Source organism: Lithobates pipiens, unplaced genomic scaffold (genome assembly GCF_037356315.1).
Source record: "Lithobates pipiens isolate NorthernLeopardFrog02 unplaced genomic scaffold, aLitPip1_a1.2 Scaffold_22, whole genome shotgun sequence".
NCBI classification, from domain to species: domain Eukaryota; kingdom Metazoa; phylum Chordata; class Amphibia; order Anura; family Ranidae; genus Lithobates; species Lithobates pipiens.
Window position 1 is genome coordinate 318,063,872 of NW_027507784.1, and position 26,651 is coordinate 318,090,522.

The window sequence follows — 26,651 nt, forward strand, 5'->3', positions numbered from 1 at the left end:
TTCACTGCCTGATCACCACCATTACTAGAAAAAATAAATAAAGCTATAAAAAAAAAAAAAAAACAACTATCCCCTATTTTGTAAACGCTATAACTTTTGAGCAAACCAATCAATAAATCGCGATTTTTTTTTACCAAAAATATGCAGAAGAATACATATCAGCCTAAACTGAGGAAAAAAAATATGTTTTTTTATATATCTTTTGGGGATATTTATAGCGTAAAAATAGAGTACTATATTTATAGAGTAAAAAATATTGAATTTTTTTTCAAAATTGTCGCTCTATTTTTGTTTATAGTGCAAAAAATAAAAAAACGCAGAGGTGATCAAATACCACCAAAAGAAAGCTCTATTTGTGGGAGAAAAAAAGCCAATTTTGTTTGGGAACCACGTCGCACGACCGCGCAATTGTCAGTTAAAGCGACGCTGTGCCGAATCGCAAAAAGGGGCTTGGTCCTTTGGCTGCAAATTGGTCCGGGGCTTAAGTGGTTAACAATGACCTTTTGTGACTTCCCCTCCTTGTGGAGGGTGTCAATGACCATCTCCTGAACAACTGAAAATTAAAGAAAGAAATGCTTGAATGACATCACTCTGTGTGTAATAAATCTATATAATATAGAACGTGCCACTGTTTGAACTGAATTACTGAAATAAATGAACTTTTTGATATTCAAATTTTTTGAGCTACATACATGTTTGTGTAAAGCGCTGCATAAATTGACGGTGATATGGAAGTACCTGAAATAACTACATAAACATCATGTGATAAAAGTTTTGATGCCCATTTTAATTAGGAAACACCATAGGCACCAAAATCAAGCACCCAAACTCTGTACTTCTGGTTACATCAAGTGAGCGGCGTACATGCAGAGCATATGGGAGCATAGTAGCCATTTTCAAGAGGAGAATTATGACTGCATTGGGGCTGAAGGTAAATACAAGACCAGGTGGGTAGCACTCATCCTGGCAGGGGCAATGAAGAACCCGCACACACGCACGCACACGTTGACACATTGCATAGGCATGGTCCAGGAAGTCAATCCAGAGATATAATATGCAGCCTACCCTGGAGCGAGAGTGCACATCAGCAGCACAGATATACAAACATAACAATTAAAAGCAAGACAATTCTTTGTTTTAGCAGCCTAAAAAGTCACCCCCCATTAATACCAAGCAAGATTTATCCCACTACATAAAAGCAATATTGAGGGGAGTTGCACTTTGTCATACACAATGGAAGAATTTCAGTGCAGAAACCAGTTTGAATGCCTTTTCAATATAGCAAATCTGTACAAAAACAAGTAATTCGATCCCCACGGTCATACAATTTTATTAATGAGGTGAAAAGACTGAACAAATAAAAAATTTCCCATATGTGGAAGCTTGAAGAGAGACCGGCTCTACTCGAAACTCTATTCTCTTGGGGGGGGGGGGGGATAAATAAATTCAGGGATCAGCAATTCCTCCACACCCTCCCCTCTGAGGTGTTACTGAATGCAATTACCTGTGAAACGAAAGATCAACCACAGCTGACAGTAACCAAAATTAGGCCGACATATACAATAGCGCTGTCAGTACAAAGGAGAGATTAGCAAGGGATGTCAAACGACCACTAAACGCTCTAATAAAATTCTCCATCTGCCGTCTTCCAATTTGTTCTATTTTTTATTTTATTTTTTGTTTACGAATTAAAAAGGATACATTTTAACAGCTCCAGATTTGGCACCGATAGCCATGATCCGTAGCACAGGGTCAAAGGCGAGAGAGCTTGGCTGGTTGGGGAATCCATGTTCCACGGTCTGTAGGGAGGGAAAAAATAAATAAATTATACATTTTAAAAAAATAAAAAATAAATAAAAAAAAGAGCAAAATTTATATAGTGGAAAACCAACAACATTTAGCATAGGTAATCACAAATCACTAAAATCTCATAAAAAGGGATGAGCTTGGGTTCATTTTGAACCTGGAAGGAAACATACAGTGCTGACCAAACCAGCTCCCCTAATCCTGCAGCTCCACGTACACAGAGGTGGGGATGCCTGTGACATCATTGACTAATAAGCCAATAGTAGATCAATGATGTCACAAACATCCTGGTTCCTTTGCATACATGCAGCTGCAAGGTCTCTGCAAACAGCCGATTGGCCCAACACGCAACTTCCTCCTGAATTTGACTGAATCCACGTTGTTCCCCATTACTGATCCTACCATGTACAGCCTTAAAAAGGCCCTTCCTGTTACTGGGTGACAACACCCTATACCACAAGTGGCTGCTTAAATTACATTTTGCAAATATGGTCCACTATAGTCACCATCAGGAAACCCACTAGGGTGCATGTACAGTAGACCGGAATTGGCTGCAGGAAATCAGCAGCATTTTGATGCAACAAAGTATAAAAAGTAACAAAGCGACATAAATGTATAATGTTAATCATTGATGTCAAAGTGAGGAGGGGTTGAGTCACCTCTTTACCACCAGTTTTAATCTCTAGAAGTTCACACCACCACCCCTGGTCCCAAACACTTGAATGGGTAACATTTGGCAGGCAGTATGTTTGCTTGAGTATACCCCTGTCCACTGCCTTTGGAGCTTAAGAGGGAGCAGTAAAAACCCAGCTCAACTGTGTTTTTACCATCGCCATGTGTAAACAAGCCCTATAAAAAAAAGGGAGATTGTTGCATTGGAGAGTTTACTTCCTGTCTGACAAGAGGACGTAAGAGAAAGATATATTTTTCCCCAAATTGAAAGAAAACCCATAACCTATCCAAAAACTTAATAAAAAGTTCTAGCTGGATATACTAAATGATGAAAATGGATTTTAGTCTGCCAAGGAACTACAAGTTTTAGGCTGGGTTCACACCTATGCGAATTGGATGCGGCTTACACAGAATCCAATTCGCAGAACATTTTAAAATCTATTACTTGCCTTCAATCTGGTTCACATATGTGTGTTGCAGTCGCACCTTGCATTGGCCAAAAAAAAAGTGTGCGTTTTCTAGGCAGTGCGGTGCGAATTGCAGGCACATTTTCTTCTATGGGAACGCATCTGATGCGTTCCGTTGTGAACAGGCATTCTCTTCCCCTCCTCACTACACCTCCCCCTCTCTCTGCTCAGCTGATCCGCAGTTACAAAAACGGAGAGGAAGCGCTGAACAGCTGTCTCTTTGCACAGAGAACGGAGCTGGAATTTGCACTGGACTGGTGTGAATCCAGCCTTAGTTTATTTCAACAGCCAAAGCAGAAAGATCAAAAAGGATGTGCCTTCTGCTTCTCTTCAGCCAATCCCTCCATTTCAGCTTCTCTCAACTTCAGAGAAAACCTTTAAAATAACTTCAAGTTTAAAGGGATCCCCTGTCAATTACTGCATTTATAAATCATGGTACAGTAGAATAGCAAGCTGAGGAAATAAACGAAAAAATACAAAAACGCACCAAAACACACACACACGGAATAAGGAACTGACACTTATGGCTTCTCTATAAAACAAACAGTGTGTGTGTGTGTGTGTGTGTGTGTGTGTGTGTGTGTGTGTGTGTATATACACACACACACACAAAAAAGGCTTCGGCAGCAGAAGGGGGGCCAACCTTGCACAGGGGCTCCGGCAGCAGAAGGGGGGCCAACCTTGCACAGGGGCTCCGGCAGCAGAAGGGGGGCCAACCTTGCACAGGGGCTCCGGCAGCAGAAGGGGGCAATCTTACACTAGAGCTCGGCAGCAGAAGGGGGCAATCTTACACTAGAGCTCGGCAGCAGAAGGGGGCAATCTTACACTAGGGGCTCGGCAGCAGAAGGGGGCAATCTTACACTAGAGCTCGGCAGCAGAAGGGGGCAATCTTACACTAGAGCTCGGCAGCAGAAGGGGGCAACCTTACACTGGAAAACACATGGAGAAGGACCAACCTTACACTGGTGGCCAGTCGGAAGAAGATATAGCAGCTAACAGAGTAAGAAATTGCCAGGTGTCAAAGAACCTCTAGCAAGCTCTGGAGGACCTCAGGGATCCATAGAACCCTGGTTGAGAAAGGCTGCGCTATCCAAAAAAAATTTGTAACAATTTCCAGCCATCAAAAGATATTGCTTCCATCAAAAGGTTTAGAGAAACAGGCCATAAAATTATTCAGTTACTAAAACATTTCACGTACACAGATTTTTAGCCATTTTTCCAGGAAGTTGCTGGCAGTTACTCAGGACAAGAACCATCTGTTCATTAGTGGGGGAAAACAAAAAAAAACAAACGTCTTCTCCAGATCAGAGTGTAATATTAATGCATTTCATCTTCATAAAACATTATCTTTCCAAATACAAAAGACATTCTGTCTTGCATTCTGCTAATTGGCACTTTGACCTTGGCTTCCCACTGTTGGAGCACCAAGCCATCACACCCCTAGGGTGGCCACACTGATTAAAGTGGAAGGATCCTCTGCATACCCACGCTTCCACACATTTTGTGTAAAGATAAACACGTGGAATTCCAACCAAAGTCCTTTTAGACACAATTGGAGAGTTGACCAACTCATCTGTGGACATAAAATATAATTTAGGGAAAATGTATTTACTTTCACCTTTATCTATTGCATGCATGGCTAAAAGGCCACCCTGCACCAAGTAGTACATACAAGTTTCAGTGTATGTACAGAACACTTATATAAAAAAAAAGCACGGTTACAGCTTTGCAGAAACTTAAAAAGCAACCTTCAGCTCTAATTTGAAAATGATCAACACAAATTATGAAGCAAGGGACTGAATGGAAATTAAATAGATTGGTTTTAAGGACTGCTGAAGCTTGGTAGCAGCTTGTTGAAGGAGACAACCAGCAGGTAGAGGTTAATGCTGCTGGAATCTGGATCGTCCATATCATGCTGGGATCAGAATTCTCACTACTAGTGGACACTGCTGAGATTTGCAGTTCTCCTTGAAGAAACTTCTGATGGACTCTATAAAACATGGACTTATCTTATGCAGGTATGCTGGGGCAGCCTCTAACCTGAAGTTTGGGACTAGGGATGTTAGGAAAGACTGCACTTTATGTTGAATGGTTACGCGAGAACGTCACCATGCTAGATTAGTAAAGTAAAGCTTTTGAAACTTTGCCTAACCTGACGTTACTAAAGGGGTGTAATGCAAGTAACCAGCACATCTAGTCTATAGCTCGGATCACTACATACATTGGGGTATGAAAACATCAGTACAATAGTTAATGCAGTGAGAAGTACAAGCAAGTGGTTACCAAGGGTAACAAAGATTTCTCTAGCTGCCTGTAATAAGCGTGCAATGTGGAGGGCGAGATAGCTTCTTGCAGCAAGGGAGAGCTTATCGGCACTCCTCCTGCAGTGATCCTTCCCATAGAGGAGGGAGCAGATTTGCACCGCTGGGGCCCTCAGCCTGTGCACAGGTATGGAAGAAGAAGCGGGTTAAGTGAAGTGTGCGCATAGAGTCTGCGCTAGATGCATGACGGGACCCCATACTGTTGCTGGGAGTGAGGTAGCGGCGATATGCTGACGGGACGGAGGGCAAGGGCTCTTCTGCTTATTCCTCCTAAATGCACAAGTGACCGGGGTGATGTAAATCGCACGGAAAAACTTTATTAGAGTGCAGTCTTTTGGTCCAAGTAACAGTACCCCAAGTGTATTGCAGTGACCCTACAGTGCCTAGTGTAGCGTGGGGTAGGTCTTTTCTGTGACCCTTGCTTGAGACCCAACAAAGGAGGGAAATCTGGCAGGACACGATGACCAAATCACACTACACCCCTCCCCCCACCCCCAAAATACAAGCACATTCACAATCTAGATTTAAAAGTCTAAAAACAGGAACAGACTGCTCCTTTAAAAGGCTTCTAGAAAGAGGTTTGAAGCTAGCTAAAAACTTTGCATGTTGCTTAGTAAAAGCTTGATAAACACAATGCTCTTAGATGGACAACACTACCTGCAAACAGGGTCGATTTACTAAAACTGGTGCAGCTGCTCCGTGAAGACATCACACGACGAAACAGACGTAGGGCAGGGCAAGGACGCCGATGACATTGCGTATGCCGGCTCGTACTTGGTCTATGACAGGTCCAGAGGTGAGCAACTACTTTTAGCTGAGCGTGTTACTCCCTAGTGCCGGGTAGGTACTCTTCAAATGCGAGTGATTAGAGATTGTTTTAATTAACCTGCAAGATGTTTTTATGTTATGGGAGCCTCCTTCCTTCTGTTTGTCCTCGATGATTTGCTGTGACCTGTGTAAGGGGAATCTGACCGTAAAACGGTGATCGTTTGGAGATACTGGTTCCTCTTGCTGGTTTATAAATTTGATCATTTTAATCGATCTGGCGAGCCCATTTTGGCGAGAACGGTGAAGAATTCACACAACAGTGGAGCACTTGATGCATTTAATATATTTAAAGTGGTTGTAAACCCTTACAAACCACTTTGACCTACAGGTAAGCCTAGATTAAGGCTTACCTGTATGTCCAAGAAATATCTCCTAAACCTATATGGTTTAGGAGATATTTACCTTAAGACAGCCACCGCTGTCTACGGCGCATGCGGCGTAGACAGCGGCGTGCAAGCACACTGGGTAAGCCGCAGATCGCGGCGATAAGCTGCGAGTGTCGGCTCCCGTGCACATTTGCGGGAGCGACGTCTTCGCTGCTCCTGCGAATCACAGCGCCAGGGCAGCGAGACCCACCAAGAAGATGGACCCTCGGAACTACAGGGGACAGCGGTGACTTCGCTGGCTCCTGTGTCAGGTAAGTGACAGATAATGGACTACTATGTGATGCATAGTAGTCCATTATGCTTTACCTTTGCAGGGAATCAAAGAGGAAGTCATCAGGGTTTACTTCCTCTTTAATTTATAAAAATGAAGTCTCTGCTTACGTCATTTTTTCATATTTTTGCAGTTTTCATCATTTTTTAGTATTTTTTTTCCCAGCACTTTAATGATATTGCACAATACGATTGTTTGCGCTGCACTTTCATATATTTTTGCACAGATGTTATCACATGTGAGAATATATATTATATATGACATTTTTTGATTATTCACCATTTAAAGATCGCAGGTTTTTTTTGGTAAACGTGCAGACCAGCGCCACTCTTATCACTAGATATTTTCTACAATAAATTAGAGCGGCAGCTGTCCATTAGAGCACATTTCTGTGGCACGGTTATTTTTGACACATTACTGCACAGAAACCAGTTTCCAGGTTTTTTTCTTTTTTAAAGCTTAATTTAACAAGATCAAGTTAGAAACGGATTGGTTATCATGCAGAGTTGCACCAGATTTTGCACTCAGTTTTAGTAAATCACCTCAATGTGTTGGCTTGGGGTGGACACTGCTGGGTTTTACTACGATAGACTATAATGGCAAGTTACTCATGGTCGATTGCGTCTTTCTTAAGTCTTTGTGAGAGAAGACAAAAAAAAAAAAGTGTCGTCAACCTCTCCCAGCTGGATTCCCTAGATAGCCGCTTACCCCATTTAACAGAAAATCCATTGGGGAAGGGAGATATCATTTGACATTCTAATGGCTACAGGAGTTAATGCAGACAAAGTGGGTATCCTGGGACAGACAAAGCAAGAAGGGGGAAGAAGTGCAAAATCAATTCTTGGGTCCAAAAAGAAACAGTCCATTATTTATACAAAAGCAGTTATATAAAATATCCAAGGTTTTTTTGGAGGGAGGGCCCCCCCTTTATTAGGGATGAAGGCTGGTGGACAGGCTACACCAAATTGTGTAAATATATATATATTTTTTTTTTTTTTTTTTTTTTTTTTTACTAGCAGCATTCCCTGCGGCAGCTGCTGTGGCAACCGTAGGAAAGTACGGAGACCGTATTTCTACAAATCCCCAGAGCATTAACAAGGCTGACTGCTTCCCAGAGGGAGTGATGGATACCTGAAAAGCCTGTACAAGCATCCCAACAGGACACAAAAGCCTTTGTTTTTCCTACAGTTCTGCACAGACAATACAACACAGGGTTACAGAAGAGGTGGCATTTAGATCTGGTCACAATTTTCTAGGTTTGGGCCTTAAAACGCATTGCCTTATGAAGATTAAGGTCTGCCAGTTGCTGGGAGCAGAGTGTAGTAAAAGCAATGTCCATGCAGAGGTCTCAGCACACCATGTCAACTGCATATTATACTCACCCCCACAAAACCATCCTGCATGGCTCTTTTTTGCCCCCCTCTCTGGAGTAGCAATATATATTAAATTAACCTAAATCTGACACAACTTCCAGGTGTGGGGGAAATCGCTACTTCAATGCTGCAAATGCACCCCATACGCAGGGCAGGACTTACCATTGGGCTTGACTGGGCTCAAGCCCATGGGCCCCACCCAATAGGGGGGCCCTGCTGAGATACATGGCCCATGTACTCGGCTCCGCTCATAGTCACGCCCAGTCCTGCCCTATGATGGACATAACACAGGGACTGGGCATGACTGAGCCGAGCCGAGTACACTCGGCTACTCTCGGCTCCGCTCGGGACTGCGAGAGGCCATTTTTAAACTTCAAGACTGCAAATGACAAGACTACACTGACAAGGCTGCAGATGATGGACAAGGCTACAGTGGATGTAAAAATAAATAAACCACCACACAATTCTGATGAAAACTGAATCCATTTTTCTTTAAAAATGTCCACTGCCATCTGAGCCGTTAAATCCAGATGGATAGAGACCCAAATTTTCCATCCGTCTGGCAGATCAGATGAAAACAGAAAGGTGGTCCGATTTCATCTGGACCATCAAAGAAAAACCCCACCAGAAGTAAACAGAGGACTCGGAACCAGATCATCAAGTGACAGCGACTTTTAGCAAGAAGGGGGAGGAAAAAAAAAAGGATTTTATTTCTTTGCCATCAATCAATATAGAGGAGGGTTGGCATTATGCTGGAAGGGCGCTTGATGCTTATGCCAACAGTGGCTGGGAAAACAGAAGGGTGCTATCCCATGAACAGTGTTTTTACGCAGATATTTGGACATTTTATTTCTGGTTTGAACAGTTTTCCTGGGTTTTTTTTGGTTTTGTTTTTTGAAGGCACTGAATTCAGTTTATAAAGTGAAACAAGCATTACATTTATCTTGGGCAGCAATAATCTAACACTACATAAAGCTTCAGTAATCACAAACTTACACCAGAAAGTTTACATAAGAGCCAGCCATAAAATCCTCACATGTGTATGTAAATGGGCCTGCAGCTTAACAGAAAAGGAAATCATTAATGCTGCACTAGGCCCCCTGGCTTATTGTTCTGGGTTAACAGCCACCATAGGCTAAATGAGGCCTCCAAGAGACAGCATGCAATTAATCTTTAAGGCTTCATGTACACCGGAAGTTTTTACAACCTCTCCTGAACGATACAACTTGACAGATAGTAACCCACGTTTAGAAGATTTTTTTTTTTTTTTTTTAACATATATACAGAGTTTATTTTTTTTTTATTTTTTTTTTAAACCCAGCAAAAAAATGAAAAACTCCTGTAAAACACAGCTTCTGAATGCTTTTTTTTTTGCATTCAAAGAAAATCTCTAAACTCAACTGCCTAGACACGACCCCGAGTACGTGTACTGATAAGAGTTTAGGGGCAGCGTGCGCGCGCACACACACAGCTCCTAAACATCCTTCCATGGACATTGCCGTCACGTGATCAGGAGGGCTAATTAGCCCTCCTGCCGATTGAAGATGCGCCTTGTCCGGGTTACATGAGCGCATCGGGATCGCACGATCCCCCTCCTTCTGAAGGACGTTCCTGAACGTCCATTCAGAAGAAGAGAGCTCCCACCCGGCCGTATATGTATATTGGCCGGATGGGAAGTAGTTAAATAAAACCTTATTTTAGGCACAGGGACATCTGTGCTCCTCTATGCAATGCATGCAGGTGATAGCTGGTGCGAGGAGCCAGCAGGGTGCTGTACGTAGCTTCCTAAAAACATCACAGCTCTGTCTCAGTACTCCTCTCAAGAGCCTGCAGTCCTGAAACAAGCAGTAGGCTGGCTCATGGGAGGAGTTATGCAAATATAGATAAGTAATTAATAAGGCTTGTGGTGTGAGATAGATAGATAATATATATATATATATATATATATATATATATATATATATATATATATATATATATATATATATATATATATATATATATATATATACACATATATATATATATATATACACATACACACATACACACATACATATACACACACACACATATACATATACATACATACACACACACACGCTTAAAGCAGTTGTATGCCCAAAAGAGAAAAAAAAAAAAACACACACGCCTTATTAATTACTTATCTATAGGTAAAAACGTGCTAAAGGAGTATTCAACCGCTTTAAAGCAGGGCTTGACAAATCCATATCGACTAGAAATTGCATCCTGGTACCTGGGCTTTTGTCAGCCGTCTACATCCGCCTCCCACTTGCTGTCCAGTCCTGAGAGGGTGTCTATTGATACCCTTCCAGAACCCCACCCTGCGCAGGCACGCTCTTTGTCCCTTTGGACACAGCTGATCACAGATTGAGGTAAAAAAGCTGATCACATGTCAACAAATGCCGGTTATTTCCTTTCCTCTGCGCTGTCACACGGGTTTATTTACTAAAGCTGGAGTGGGGGGGGGGGGGGGGGGGGGGGAATCAGGCTCAATTCTGCATAGAATCCAATCAGCTTCCAGGTCTTATTGCCAAAGCTTAATTGAACAAGCTGAAGTTAGGAGCCGATTGGTTTCCATGCAGAAGTGAGCCTGAGCTTGCACTTTCCAGCTTTAGTAAATAAACCCCAGTGTCCTATGACGGGGACATTTACATGGATAATAAGAGCACTGATCATTAGTGCAGCCTCATGAGCGCACTTCAGTGAAGAAAAATTACGTATTTGCAAAATGTTATAAAAGGGGTTTGTTTTTTTCTTCAAAATTTTTGGTCTTTTTTCGTTTGTTTAGCAAAAATAAATAATAAAAAAAAAAAACCTAGTGGTGGTTAAATACACAAAAGAAAGCTCCATTTGTGTTAAAACGCTGCTAGGACACTGTGACCCCAATCTGTGTAAAGAGCCGCGTCTGCGGCTCTTTAACCATGTAATCTCTTGTGCCCCATGTAAACAAGGAGATGCTGGTAATAGTCTCTCCTCGCCTCACACAGAGTGAGAGGAGAGCCGATCAGCGGCATCTCCTCACAGGGGGACAGCTATGGATGTAATCAGGCCACTGATAATCAGTGCCCTGATTACAATAAATACAGTGTCACAAACAGTGCCCACCAGTGGCAGCAATCATTGCCCACAAGTGCCACCAGCCAGTGCCACCCATTAGCGATGCCCATCATTGCCGCCTCATCAATGCCCACCAGTTCAGCCTATCAGTGCCGTCACATCAGCGAAGGGAAAAAAATTGCTTAGTTACAAAATTTACTGACCGGAAAAAAAAATAAAAAATAAAAAATTGTGTAAAAAATAAAACCCAGCTGCGATTAAATACCACCAAAAGAATGCTCTATTTGTGTGAAGAAAATATAAAAAAAAATAATAATAATAATTTGTTTGGGTACAGTGTAGCATGACCACGCAATTGTCCTTCAAAGTGCAAGAGCGCTGAAAAATGGCCTGGGCAGGAAGGGGGTGCAAGTGCCTGGTAGGCAAGTGGTTAAGAATGGATGTCAGACTGAGCCCGGGCTGACACTGCATGCGACTTTGAAGTTGAACCCCAGTGCGGCTTGCATGCGACTTCTAAGGCAAGAATAGTGCTGCGCTGTATAAATTATAAGAAATAAAGTGCTCTGTGAGGAAAAAAAACACTAAAACCACACTAACAAGAAGCAATAGGATCGCATGTAAACGCAAACACAAAATAAAGTGCATAAATCACACATTGATAATTCCATTGTTTATTAAGGAAATACTAATTATCAATGTGTGATTTATGCACTTTATTTTCTGTTTAAGTTTACATGCATTTCTATTGCTTCTTGTTAGTTTGGTTTTAGCGTTTTCCTCACAGAGCACTTTATTTCTCATAATTTATACAGCGCAGTGCTATTCTTACCGGATTTGTTTACCTGGGTTCTGACATTTCCCTCAGTGTTCGCAGCAGTACCCACTTCATTCATTTGGTTGGCGCAGAGGAATTTTTTTTTCTATTTGCATGTGAATTCTGTAACAGAAGTCAATTCAAGTCACACCAAAGTTGGACCAAAAGCAGTACAGGAACCTTTGTCTAAGCTGGAGCAACTCAAGTTGCACCAATTAGAATGGTTCCATTACACAAAAGAGGGCCTGACTTCTGATGCGACAAGTACTCCAAAGTCCGAGTGATTGTTGCATCAGTGCAGGTTGCGTTTGCATTATGTATGGGCATTACCTCGGGTGGTCTACCTGCAAAGTCTCCAACTGAATGCTAATAAAAGAGGCAGTTAGGTCAGGGAGGAAAATGCTGGATGAAGTTAGATGTCCTCCAACCAAGAAATGAGGCTCTACCTGGCGTGCTGTAGCTTTTAATGCACATTGTGGGAAGCTCGCAGTGTGCAAGGAAGAAATATATATCTCTATCTATATATCATATGCATACATACCAAGTCATTTTAGTACAGAAGAGGCGCCAGAACAGCTGTGCAAGACTGGAGTTCAACTTTAGGTTTTGAATATAGAAGGAAGGTTTGGAACCATGACCTCACTGAGTAGAACGACTCCTTCCCCAATCTCCCCCCCCCCCCCCCCCCCCCAAAAAATAAAAATAAAATTTGTCTTGATTTGCCACCAGGGAAGAAAGCGATGGAAAATCCCAAATCTTACAGTTGTCTCCAGATTGGGATGTGAAGGGAAATCTTCCAATATGGACACCCGTTTAAGTGGCAACTGTCTAAAATAGGATATTCCCTCACTTGGTAGAGATTTCTCCTCACTTCCTGTTACATAGAGAAGAACCTCTCTGGTAGTTACTTCACTTCAGATGGATGGCGATAGCCTGTATTAGAACACAGCAGGTGGAAGGAGCTGGGCATTGAGGTGCCAAAGCCACCCGCATAAGACACTTGTGGTCAATGCCACCTGCCAGAAGCCATCTGACTCTTGAAATATCAGTTCTGAGTAGGATAACCCTTTAAATCTCTAGCTCTCATCTACAAGAAATGGGCCGCTTCCAGCACTGCAAGGACTTTAGCCAGCCAATGTGTTTCGGCCCGAAATAAAAATAATACAAATACGCAGCAACCAGAGGGATTTGGACCGCTGCCCTCTCCTCCGCCGAGAAGCTAAATCCTTCAAGGTGCAAGCTGGAGGGATGCTCTCTTCACATCGGGTGACATCACGGCAGCTGCATCCGCTATGCATCAATTATCTCGGGCAACAGTCTGATTCTAATTACAGCAAACCCCAATGCTGCTCTCTCCCATCATGTAATGCATAGACAAGTCATTATCAAAAATGAATCTTATGGATGTCAGCTCCGCAACCGGGGAACCGCTGCCAACTTCAGTGCAGCCAGAAAACTTCCAGGGTGCTGGAGAGAGAAAAATAAACACAGCTCCCCCCTCCCCAGCCATATTCATAGGAAGCAATCAAGACTTATCAAGTGATTCATCAGCATAGCGCATGAGACATTTGTGGGTCAGAGCTTGCCGACAAGAGTTCATTGTATACACATCCGTTTCTTCCCGGTGACTAAAAATACTGCCTAGTGTTTCCAGAGCTGGTCACATTGCAATAAGGGGGGGGGGGGGGGGGGGGGTCAGTGTTTTTTTCTTGTTTTGTTTTTTAAGAAAGTCAGAAAACATAGCAGGGCTGCCTAGAAAGTGGTTGGCACACTTGCCCGACAGCACGGGGGGGTTGGATTTAACTGCTGGCTATATATTCTATTGTGTGCTTCAGTCATCACTCACAATCAAGAAAATAAATTAAATGCGATTGTTACCCCCAAACTTTCATATTCCTGACATGTGCCTGCTGTACCATGTACGAGAAAGTATCCTGTTCTACTTCTATTGCTTCTTTTATGTGAAATCCCTAGTGCGCCTGTCAGTCCCTCTGCTTTCTTATTAAAAACGGACCGCACTAAGCAGGAGAGCACAGCGTGGTCAGTTCTCTAGCTATGCAGTGTATTCTCCTCCAATGATCAGACTTGTCCTGACCACACACACACGGAAGCTTCTCCTCCCCGCCAATTTTAAATGCAGCCAAGAACAGATGGAATGTGATCACTTCAAAAAAAGAAGGAGGGTATAACCGTTATAATAGTACATAGTAGGCAAGGTTGGAAAAAAAAAAAAAATTATATCCACACAAAAATGGTTGTCTTTCATTTCTATTTTAAAAAATGAATGAGTTGTTTTACAAGGTGTTTGTTTACAAAAATCCAAGTAGTAAAGTCCAAGAAGTATTTAAAAAAAAATAAAAAATAAAAAATAAAAAAAAAAAAGCGCCCCCTGTTGAGCAATCAAAATGATTGCTCAACAAAATAATGGAGAGACAGGGATGGGCGAGTTTGTTTTGAATATTAAAAATGAAGGAAAAAAATAAAAATTATAATGAATGCTGTGCAGTCATTGTTCAGAAACATCTGACACTGAAAAGTCCCTGATGCAACCTTTAAACGTTCTAGCTTGCTACAAAAAACAACAATATTGTACTCTGAGAGGAAGGTAAGGCTACTTCCTACCTGCAGCCCAGTGATGACATCTCAGCCAAGGTAAAGTCAAGTGCTGCTCAAAAGTTTTTTATTTAACCACTTTCAGACCGGACCAATTTGCTGGTCAAAGACCAGACCACTTTTTGCGATTCGGCACTGCGTCGCTTTAACTGACAATTGCGCGGTTGTGCGACGTGGCTCCCAAACAAAATTAACGTCCTTTTTTTCCCCACAAATAGAGCTTTCTTTTGGTGGTATTTGATCACCCCTGCGGTTTTTATTTTTTGCGCTATAAACAAAAATAGAGCGATAATTTTGAAAAAACGCATTATTTTTTACTTTTTGTAATAAATATCCCCCCAAAAATATATAAAAAAACATTTTTTTTCCCTCAGTTTAGGCCGATACGTATTCTTCTACATATTTTTGGTAAAAAAAAAAAATCGCAATAAGCGATTATTGATTGGTTTGCGCAAAAGTTATAGCGTTTACAAAATAGGGATAGTTTTATAGCATTTTTATTAATAATTTTTTATTATTTTTTTTTTTTACTAGTAATGGCGGCGATCTGCGATTTTTATTGTGACTGCGACATTGTGGGGGGCCATCGGACATTTTTGACACATTTTTGGGACCATTGTCATTTATACAGTAATCACTGCTATATAAATGCAGTGATTCCTGTGTAAATGACACTGGCAGTGAAAGGGTTAACCAGTGGGTGGCAGTGTAGGGGTTAAGTGTTCCTAGGGGTGTGTTACTAACTGTGGGGGGGTTGGGCTTTCATTTAGTGTACACTGATCTCTGCTCCAATCACATGGAGCAGAGATCAGCGTCACTAGTTGCTAGGCAGAATGGAAAAATGTTGTTTATACAGCATTTCCTCCATTCGGCCGCTCCGTGAGACGATCGCGGGGATGCCCGCGGCGATCGAGTCCGCGGGTCCCGCGACCGGACTCACGGGGGTCGCGACCAGCGCGGGAGCGCGCCGCCGGCGGCGCGCTCCCGATGGCACGGCGGCAACGAATATTGGACGTACATGTACACCAATATGCCTGCCCGTGCCATTCTGTCGACGTACATCGTCGTGCGCTGGTCGGGAAGTGGTTAATTACAGTCCTGCTGTATATCTATTCTAGCATGTTAGGAAAGTATTCATACAGCCTTGTAAAAGTTCCACTCTAAAGTTGATCTTCCATAGATCTGAAATAGATCAACTCAAAAGGTTTACCCCACCAGAGATCTCATTTTGTTTTGCTGGTCCTGTGACTTGCCACCTACGAGGCCAACTGAGGTGTCCATACTGTACATTCTGTCCTCCGTGCATGTTCAGTCCCCTAAACTACAAAGCATCATTCATTTTTAAATGGTACGGGTGGCCACCTGCACCATAACAGCCAATGAGGCTGTGCAGCCCTGCCGCCTGCATCCTAGCGACCAATGAAGCTGCATGTCCCTACCATCTGTGTCCTAGCAACCAATGAAGCTGTGTGCCCCCCACCATCTATGTCGAACTAACTATTGATGCTGGCCAGCCCTGCTACCTGCATCTTAGCAAACTGCAACCCAACAACCAAATGACAGGGAGCCCTCTGCATGGCCCTGTACTGGACAACAGACTGGGGCAATGCTATTACTTTACTATCCTGTAAGCCGGCTAAAGAGGAAACTCAGGAATCTGCAAAGCCAAAAACAAGCAAATTGATGTACTGTGCAGTGCAGCAGAGGTTTGTGAATCTCAAAAGAGTTCACATGAGTATGTAGCAGAAGGGTGGATTTGATTTAAATCACTAGTAAAGGCTTGATTTAAATCGAGATTGAAACCATAATTTTTAAAGAGCAACTGTCATCTGACCCGCTGTTGACTGACCAACGGTCACATTCACTTTAATGGGATGGCTGGTGATGCAGCAGTGACACAAGGTGAGGGACGTGGTGGTAGCAGGTGAATAGGTGCCCGCTAACAGGCGCTGCCATGATGGACCTGAAATGACAGGTGCTTTTTAAAATGTAAGGACTTATTCTTGCTGGTAATTAGAATCTTTAATACTTGCAAAAATGAAGGTTACCCCATTTAGAATAAGCTGTCAGGTTAGTAAAAACAGCAAAATAAGAACGGATTCAATCATACAGTTCGTAGTGTACATCAGATCTGCTAAACAAGGGGATAAAAGAAATATTCCTGAACTTTGTTTCATCTCATGGTTACTGTGAAATTGTGTGAATGCATCAATGCAGTGCATGTTATCTCCACTTGCAGAGCTTGGACCCACTGAGTTTACCAAAAATGGGGGAAAAAAAAAAACACCCCACCAATGCAGAATATGCATCCTCATGCTACATAACTAAGCTCCATTTCATGCTGAATACATTATTCATGTATATTAGAGAAAAAAAATAAAAATAAAAAAAGTGAGAACCTCCTTTTTTTTTTATAATCAAACCACACAAAAAAAAAAAAAAAAAAAAAAAAAGTTATCCGATTTAAAGCAATGTTTTTTAAATCGATTTATATCCACCCTGTGTAGCAGTCTGTCAGAGCGTTAAACCACCTACCACCTCACATCTAGTACTGCAGCACAAAACAAGTGCACAGCTGATGCTCTGATGTTGATCCCAAGTGGGCCTCGTCTTTAAAAATAAAAATAAATAAATAAATAAAAATCCTGGGTTTGGCCTGAGGAAGCTTAAAACGAAAACAGCCGCATCCCTACAATGCAGACATCGGGGGGGGGGGGGGAATGCAAGGATGTATTGAGTCTTTATAAAAACTTCCTCTGCCCTTATGAAAGCTTTTCATATCTGAGCTATTATTTCTAGGAGTAGAATAAGTAGAGAGCGCACCCCACCCCCACTTTCCTCCTCCCTTATCCCCTAATCTGCAACTTCTGTGACAACCAAGTGGAATCAGAAAAGGGGGAGGGGGGATGGGAGAAGTTTAGGGCTGACTATTGTTCCCACAAAACATCTAATCCAGAGCTGTGGAAAATGGGGCTTTTGTCTTCCCAACTGAAACAGCGGATGAGTACAATACACCCAGGGGGGGGGGTTAGGGGGAGGCTCTGCCTGTGTGCACAGTCCTGGAGAGATCAGAGAAAAGGAGAGCACAATGACACCCTAGGAAGGGGGGGCTGCTGAAGGGGGGAGGGGGGGTGCAGGGAAATGACGGATGGTGGCCGCTTTATGCTTAACCGCTTCAGGGCCAAAATGTTGAAAAACTAGGGATCCATTTGGGGCCCATTAAAAAGGCTCAGCCCATCCAAAAGTGATATTTAGGATGAAGGCTTTATAGGCAAGTTATTGGTCATCCCCCGATTTCCTATATATGTCTTGGATACTCCAAGTGAAATCTTTGAGGAACTCTGTTCCTGTCTTACATGGGAGCATTAGGTATCCCTGCACACCTTTTATGTGTTGTTGGGGGGCCAGTTCATACCTTGGCAGTGACATGAGCTGTAGTAACACACCTGATAATGCATGGAAAACGCAACGAAGCTCCAGTGCACATGCACCACTTTGGAGCTTATTTACTAGAGCTGGAGAGTACAAAATCAGGCTCATTTCTGCATAGAAACCAATTAGCTTGTTCAATAAAGCTTTGGCACTAAAACCTGGGAGCAGATTGGTTTCTATGCAGAAGTGAGCCCGATTTTGCATTTTCTAGCTTTAGTAAATAAACCCCATAGTAATGCACTGCCTTGTCAAAAATGACGCATAACAACTTTTTGGATACTGTGGTTCATTTGAATGAGCTGCCGTAACGCAAAAAAAAAAAAAAAAAAAAAGGGAGGTTTATGTATCACAAAGCGAACATGCGTGTTATCAAGTGTTGTGCAGACAGCTCAAATGCATGGCAGATGGCCTGGCCATCTTATAGATAGGCAACTCCTATCCTCATATTGATTAGGATTTCCAAATTAATAACTACTGCAGTAGGGAACAGACACAAAAGATACACTCCGCATCTTTCCAAATAACTGGTTCTGCCTAGGGGTGCAACACATAGTCACCGATCCCTGATCCAAACGGGTCACCCTGTTCAGGTCGGCGGATCGCGTGGCTTTGAAAAGGCCACAGCTTCGGAACGGCAGCCATCTTGGTACACCCAGCGGCCGCTGTCTCGTCAGGAAGTGACATTTTGTCGCCATCTTGCTACACCCCACACAGTAATGATAGAGTGAGAGTTAATGTGACAGAACACCTCTGATTTTCACATTTAGCAACCATGTAAGGTCAGTAGGTTTGCTGCCGCTTTTAAAATTTAACATCTAAACAGTCCGTCGGATTTACAAATACTGCATTTAAGCTCAGTTTTGTGTTGAAAAGAAATGTGAAATCTAAGACTCCGGTGGGTGTAACAAGATTTGTCTTTTTTCCCTTTCCTGATCCGAAAAATGATCCGATCCGTGACTCTGATCCAAGGAACGATCCGATCCGTGAGTTTTTTGATCCGTTGCACCCCTAGTTCTGCCTTATTATGGCGCAATAGGTTTTTATACACGATTACATATCACATTAATATTACAATTGTACATTTAGACCCCTTTCACACTGGGGCACTTTGCATGCACTACAGTGCTAAAAATAGTACCTGCAAAGCGCCCTGAAAGAGCCGCTCCTCACACTCCAGTGAGAAAGCCCGATTTGCAGTGGTTTTAACCCCTCTCGGTCGCTGGAGGGAGGGGGGCGGGGTGTAAAACCACTCCGCTAGTGGCCGAATACCGCCGCTAAAATTACTGTAAATCGGCACTAAAAATAGTGCAGTTTTACCGCCAGCGCCCGCACCACCCCAGTGTGAAAGAGGCCCAATGGTAACAAGGGGCGTAACATAGGTAGGCTAATTCTAGTCAGGACTCGAAAGAATGCAAACATGTAATGAAAACATCATTAGTGCTGTGTGCATAGTGAGGGCAGTGTATACATACAAAATAGAATACAATTATATACAGAACTTACAAAATTTCCTTTACAAAGGGCACTAACCTGTGTTGTGGTGATCTTCGCTACAAAAAAAATTATGCAGGCCAGTTTTTATTTGAATGGATGGCCACAACACAAAAAAGTGTTAATTGGCCTTTCCAGCTTCTGCTGTTACATTCACCAGAATGCAAAATAAATACTAATCCAGCAGGATGAATGATGACCTCACAACAGACACAGCCGGTGTGCTGACCCAGGAACACAACACAAAACTCATCAATGGAGTGCCCAATAAATAGAAGAGACTATCCTGGGGTTTTTCCTCTCCAGCATTTACCAAGATCACTAGCTGTTGATGGAATGACCCTTCCATTTTTCCACCCAAATCCCACAGACATCTCAAAGTTCACGCTTCATGTCTGCACATCACCAAAACAGTGATGTGAACCGGGAACATAGGAAATGGCATTTTGCCATGGCCATGCGGTTCAACTGTGCTGAAATACCAGTGAGGGTAAGTGGTTAGAACTTTGGCCTGGCAGCACTAGGGTCATCAGTTTGAATACCAATCACGGCACTACCTGCCTGGAGTTTGCATGTTCTCCCTGTGCGGGTTTCCTCCAGGTACTCCGGTCTCCTTCAACACTTCAAAGAAATGCTGGTAGGTTAATTGGCTCCTGTCTTGTCTAAAATTGGCCCCAATATGTATGAATGCGAGTTAGGGACCTTGGATTGTAAGCCAAGTAAATTGTTGGCGCTATAGAAGTACCTGAACTAAATAGCTAAGGACTGGTTCCCACATCAGGTTAGAGGACAGCAAAACCCTACGGGTGAAACATTTTACACACACACACACACACACACACACACACACACACACACACACACACACACACACACACGAGGAGATACAAAGCAGAACCAAACTAATAAAATAAAATAGAGTTTCAGGGAATGGCCTCTGTAGCTGAATTGCTCAAATATTTTCTTATTAATCAGTTCCCAAAAACGTCTCTACGGTTATCTGCATACATGTTCCAACCTCTACTTCCCGCTTTGTGCGCCAGCACTCAAGCCACAGGTTCACGCTCAGATCCTCACATGCAACTTGGCCGACAGGACTGTTTCCCCATCGAACGTGGCTCATCAACATAGACCATCTTATTGCAGCACCTCTCACCGGTAGCACTGTGATGGATTGGAATGTCAATAACATAACTCATGGGTTGAGTTGAGCAATATGGAGGCTGTGGCTAGAAACAAACAAACATTCTCCTTTGCCTACGCAGGGGGTTACACCTATGAGGCAAGCATCGGCACTGTATTGCAGTTTTATACAGAAAGGAGCACCACTAGGTGACATCCATTTTCTGGTCATGCACACTCATGCAACTTTGGAAAAAGTCGCATAACAAATCAAAGCCCATGTATTTTTAATGGAAGCCATTCAAATCTAAGCAACTTTAAAAAGGCTCCTGCACTACTCTGATGCAACTTGCGTGCCATAGACTGCAAAGTAAACTCGAGGGGGGGTAAAAGTTTGCACAAAAGCTGACGGGGGGGGGGGGGCAGAGGGAGACAAGAGAGCAGACAAGAGAGACTCAGCAGGATGATGAGATGTCAGGGCTCAGCAGCCACGATGAACCGTGGTCAGTTTACAAGGGGGGGGGGGGGGTAGAAACTGGCAGGATCAACAAGGTGTTACAGGGGGGGCAAATTATACAGCACAAGCACTGTGCTGTAGAAGATGCTTTAAAAGAACCCCTAAAGAACACTTTAAAAAGTCATCAATGCAATAGTCATAGGCAGTGTCGCATCCAAGTTACACCATCCAAAGTTGCAAAGCCACACGACTGGAGTCGCACAAGTATGATTGGAGCATCTGTTTTTTTTGTTTTGTCTTTTTACTACAAAAACAAAAAAATGTCATACTAACGTGCTCTGTGCAGTGGTTTTGCACAGAGCAGCCCCAATCCTCCTCTTTGGCTCTCCTGGCGAGTGCCCCCCACAGCTAGCAATAGGGGCACCTGACCTGAGCCACAGCTCCCTGTGTCCATCCAGACATTTAGCTTGTTTGGCCCCACCCCTCACTCCCGATTGACCGAGTTTTATGGACATCAGTGGGAGCCAATGGCACCGCTGCTGTGTCTCAGCCAATCAGGAGGAAAAGGCCTGGATGGTTGAGGCACTTGTGGACATCGCTGGATAGAGATGGGCTCGGGGGGACCTTCTCCCTTTACAACCCCTTTAACAGGGTGGTATTACCAGTGTACAGTATGCAAAGATGAACTTTGTATGACTGTTTTGTTCACCACTCAAAAGGGTAAGCTCCACTTTAACCACTCCTCACACGTTTAGTCACCCCCACATTTGGCATGTAAATTTTTTTTTTTTTTTTTGGGGGGGGGCATCTTTTTCCCTTTTTCTTCACTAAGGGAAACAAAGTCAAGCCTTGCAGCCTCACAGCCTGTTTCCTACTGCGCATGTGCAAGTTGCGCTTTCCGAATGGTCCTGCCGTCTTCTGGGACCTGTGTGTCTCCCAGAAGGCAGCGGGGGGCTAAGGAGGAGCCGGAAGTTTCAAAAATCGATGCACAAAGATGAAGCGATCTTACACAGAAGTGGGAGCAGATACCTGAACATGCATGCGGAGGGGCGGGAATAAACCAGCAGAGCTTCCCATTTTGGGTGGAACTCCTCTAAGGAAAAATCAAGTACAGTAAAGACAACAAAATAGGCAAGACGTTAGGAGGAAAAAAGAAAAAGCTAACTTTTACATAAAAAGTTTACTAGGGCTTCACTTGATGCATACTTGTGGTAGGTCAGGTCAAGGGTTCTTACTGAAAGTACTCAGAAGCAGCCAAGCGACTAAGATTTTTCAAAAGCAGGCAGCAATGGCAGCCCTGTGCATCTGACTACGGGTTTCTTTTCATTGCATTGTGTATGGGCACATTGTGTATACATATGGGCACAGCAGGAGACCAAGGAGGGAGGCTGAGAAGGGGAATAGAGCAGGCAGGGAACCTCAGTTTTTCTTTTCAAGTTCTTTGTACGGCAAAATTCGCACTCCCAGCTGCTCCACTGTCCTCTCCCAGGCTGAGTCAGGGAAGTGGCACTCCAAGCACAGTGTGTAGGAGGAACACGGCTGCACCCAGCACCAGGAAAACACTTCCAGTACAGACAAATCTCACTGAGGATGATACCTCAAAAAAAAAAAAAAAAAAAAAAAAAAGCTGCAGCAGCAATGCGGGAAAACAGAAGCACATGTACAACCAAAAGTACACCAATCCCAGATCAGCAGTCAAGAGAATTGCACATCTCGATGCCAGCTTAAAATTGGTCCTTTAAAAAGTGACCCCCATCACCAACTTACAAAAAAAAAAAAAAAAAAACACACAAGAATTTTATATGCTTACCGGCAGCTTTTTTTTTTTTTTTTTTATTCACTTGCCATGTGCCTTTGAACTTGGTGTCAGGAGAGGAACCCCTGAGGGCCACATGCAGCCCTTTGGTATTTGAACTGCGTCTCTCTAGCCCCAACAGTCAGTAGCGGGATCATTAAACTGTAAAAGGCCCCTCTCCTACAGCATAAAACTTCAGTCTTCAACCCCTCTGTAGAACAAACCCGGACCACTACATCAGTCTACAACATCCTTCTGCAGCATTATATATTTTTAGTTAACCTCTTCGCACCGACAGTATGCAAATATGCAGCCTCTCGGTAGGTGGGCCTGGGCAGCAAGCAGCCACGTATTTGCATAACAAAATGTAAACAAACCTGTGCCGAGAGCGTGTGCCTAACGGAAAGCTCCTAATTGCTACTTGCGATCGGGAGCTTTTCGATCATGTGACTGCCAATCCCCCAGCATCAGAAACTCCTTAAAGGGCCAGAAGGCGCTGACATTAAGAGGTTAATGTGGCCCTTGTAAGATTTTAGGAGGATATCCAATAGAGAAAAAGGTCAGCCAATGAAGTAGCTTAAAGCTGAACTCCTGGGTTTTTGTAAAACCTTTGTAGCAGGGACTCCTTACCCCACACTCTTTAATGCTAGCCCTTGGAATGAGGGAAAGGGGAGCTGCAACACTTCCCTTATTCATTGCTTCAGTAGGTTTCCACTATACTGTATGGTCCTCCAAAGGCTCCTTCCCATCACTGCTCTGCTCCATAGCTGCGAGTATTCCAACATGATAACAACCCCAAACAGCTCCAAGATGACCAATGCCTTGCTAAAGAAGCTGAGGGTAAAGGCGATGGACTGTTCAAGCATGTCTCCAGACCAAAACCCTATTGAGAAGCCTCAAACCGAAGGTGGAGGAGCGAAAGGTCTCCAATATCCACCAGCTCCATGATGTCATCAGGGAGGAGTGGAAGAGGACTCCAGTGGCAACCTGTGAAGCTCTGGTGAAATCCATGCCCAAGAGAGTTAAGGCAGTGCTGGAAAATAATGGTGGCCACACAAAATATTGACACTTTGGGCCCAAGTTGGACTTTCACTTAGGGGTGTACTCACTTTTGTTGCCAGTGGTTTAGACATTAATGGCTATGTTTTGAGTGAATTTGAGGGGACAGCAAATTTACACTGTTATACAAGATAAAATAAAATATTTACAAAAATGTGAGTGTTGTACTCACTTTTGTGAGATACTGTACTGTGAGATGTACTCGCTCTCTCGCTATATCTCAAAAGGTGAGTGAGTGTCGGGCCTCATGCACACTGGACGTTATAACAAACGTTCTAAGAACGGCAGTAGCTTTTTTTCTCCTCAATGGATCAAAAACTTTAAATAATGCTGGTGAGCAACGTTTGAGAGTTTATCAGCATTAGAGCATTTTTTGGAGCTGAAAAACCATCTCTCAGAACCCAATAGTTTTGGGGGGTTTTTTTTTACTGCTCAAGAACGCCACTGCCCAAAACTGCTGATAACAGCCTGTGTGTGCATGGACACATAGGATACAATGAGAGTTTAATGACTGTAGAAAAAAAAAAAAAAAGTCTACAGCCAAAAACAGCTGCTGTAAAAACACGTCCAGTGTGCATGAGGCCTTAAAGCGGGAGTTCCGCCGTTTTTTTTTTTTTAAAGCCAGCAGCTACAAATACTGCAGCTGCTGACTTTTAAAATAAGGACACTTACCTGTCCAGCGCGCCTGCGATGTCGGCACCCGAAGCCGATCTCTCGATCGTCTCTCGGGTGCTGCCGCCGCCATCTTTGGTATGGGAATCAGGAAGTGGAGCCTTTCGGCTTCATTTCCCGGTTCCCTACTGCGCATGCGCGAGTCGCGCTGCACAATAAGGATGGTCCCGCTGTCTCTGGGATCCGTGTGTTTCCCAGCAGGCAGCGGGGGACTTTCGGAAAGGGGCGTCGATTCTGCAGAATCGATGCCCCTTTCCGCAGATGGCTATGCCGGAAGTGGTTGCAGATACCTGTACTGTACAGGTACCTGCACCCCCCTCCCCCCTGAAAGGGGGCAATTGTGGCGCCGGAGGGGGGGGGGGGGAGGATTCCAATTAGCGGAAGGTCCACTTTAAAGTTTTGCACGCTGCGGTCACAATCTTTCCAATTCCTGCCCGGCAGAGAAGCGATTGGCAACCACACATACGAAAACGCCGCCCTGGTAACAAATCTCTCCGACCAAATAGAATTACCTCTATATGGTCCAACGTCTTCAGTATTGCTCAAAATGTAAGTTTTTTTTTTCCTCCCCCACAAACCAATGGGAATTTCCTCCTCTGAAGGTCTTAAAAGCAAAATAAGTTAATAATGGACAGCAACTAATTAAACTTTTACTCCCTCTACCCAAAACTAGTAAAATCTGGTTGCTATGGGTTACTGTACGGTGTGCAAAGTCATTCCCAGTTTCCCCCTTACTACGCAAGCCTGTAAATCCATACGCAGTACAGGTTTGGCTCTCCTCAGATTAATTACAAGCTCGGCAAAACCCCCTCGCAGTGCGCAATCTAATATGATCTGCGTTTTATAGACTTCTTTAATGTCTTGCAGCTGTATAGTCAGGGGACAAGTGGGGGAAGAGAGCCAAACAGACACCCACCCCAGCCTCTCCCTCCATCTGCACTGCCTCTCACTCACAAACATTGCTGTATCTCAGCCAAGTCACAGTATCTGCAAGCTTCGCACATTAAAGCTAAACTCTAGCGTAGCCTGTCTCAAGCAATGGAGGCAGATTTTACTCACTGCCAAAGGAACTCCCAACATCCTCTAGTCTAGAGGAATCCTAGGGCTCCATGAAACCCTGGTTGAGAAACCCTGCATTAGGCAATCGGTGCAATACATACAGGAGTTGCTTCAGCTGCCAAAAAAAAAAAAAAAAGTTAGCATTTTTTGTCCATTTACTCCTGAGGTTTGCACAACCCTAACAAGACAGCAGAGCCAGGCTGGTGACCTGAATTTTTTCTACTGCTGTTAAGGAATAAGGCTTGGTCATCTCTCAGCCCCCCCATCCCGTGATTATATAAACTAATTCATATAATGCATGGTCCTAGTCCTATATCTATTCATATAATATAGCCATTATCTAAAAACATTCATTGGTCATCTCCCTGCTCATTGGCTATCCCCCCCCCCCCCCCCCCCCCTTCAGGCCATCATGAATGCTTCTGCCAGGCTCATCCACCTTACCAACCATTTAGTGTCTGCTACCCTTCTCTGCCAATCACCAAACATATTTGCGTTCTGGCAGCGGCACGGGAACTTCCTGTCTCATTCCCAAAACAAAATCAAGTTGAATCGAGCGGCTCCTCAGCCAGTCACAGGGAGCTTTCCATTTCATGAACAAATACAAAACCTCCACCGATTGGCTGGGGAAGTGGAGGACATCACAATTGCTGACTCAGCCAGTCAGAAAAAGCTTTGCATACATTTATAGAATAGAAAGCTCCCCGTGAATCCCAGGATTGAGACAGGAAGTTCCCATCCCGCTGCCGGAACACAGCGCTATATACTGTATGTAGCTGAGGTTACATACATTTTATACAGTGCACACAGTGGGCGCAGCTAGTAGCGAAGGTAGGAGTTCGTCCAATCTATTTAAACTTCATTAAAATGCCGGCGATCAGCCTTAAAGAAGAACCCCTGGCAAAAAAAAAAAAAAGTCCCCATGCAATGGG

The 26,651-nt window shown here is 43.6% G+C and overlaps 1 protein-coding gene across 3 annotated transcripts in view; it reads right to left on the reverse strand.

The window, feature by feature from the left end:
* The window catches only part of LLGL1 (LLGL scribble cell polarity complex component 1), a 114,737-nt gene that overhangs the window by 77,809 nt on the left and 10,277 nt on the right, over positions 1-26,651 (reverse strand). For all 3 annotated transcript variants that reach the window (XM_077449444.1, XM_077449443.1, XM_077449442.1), the window contains exon 2: positions 1,702-1,799. In XM_077449444.1, coding sequence (XP_077305570.1) covers positions 1,702-1,799 — 98 coding nt within the window. The remainder of the gene's footprint in view (positions 1-1,701; positions 1,800-26,651) is intronic.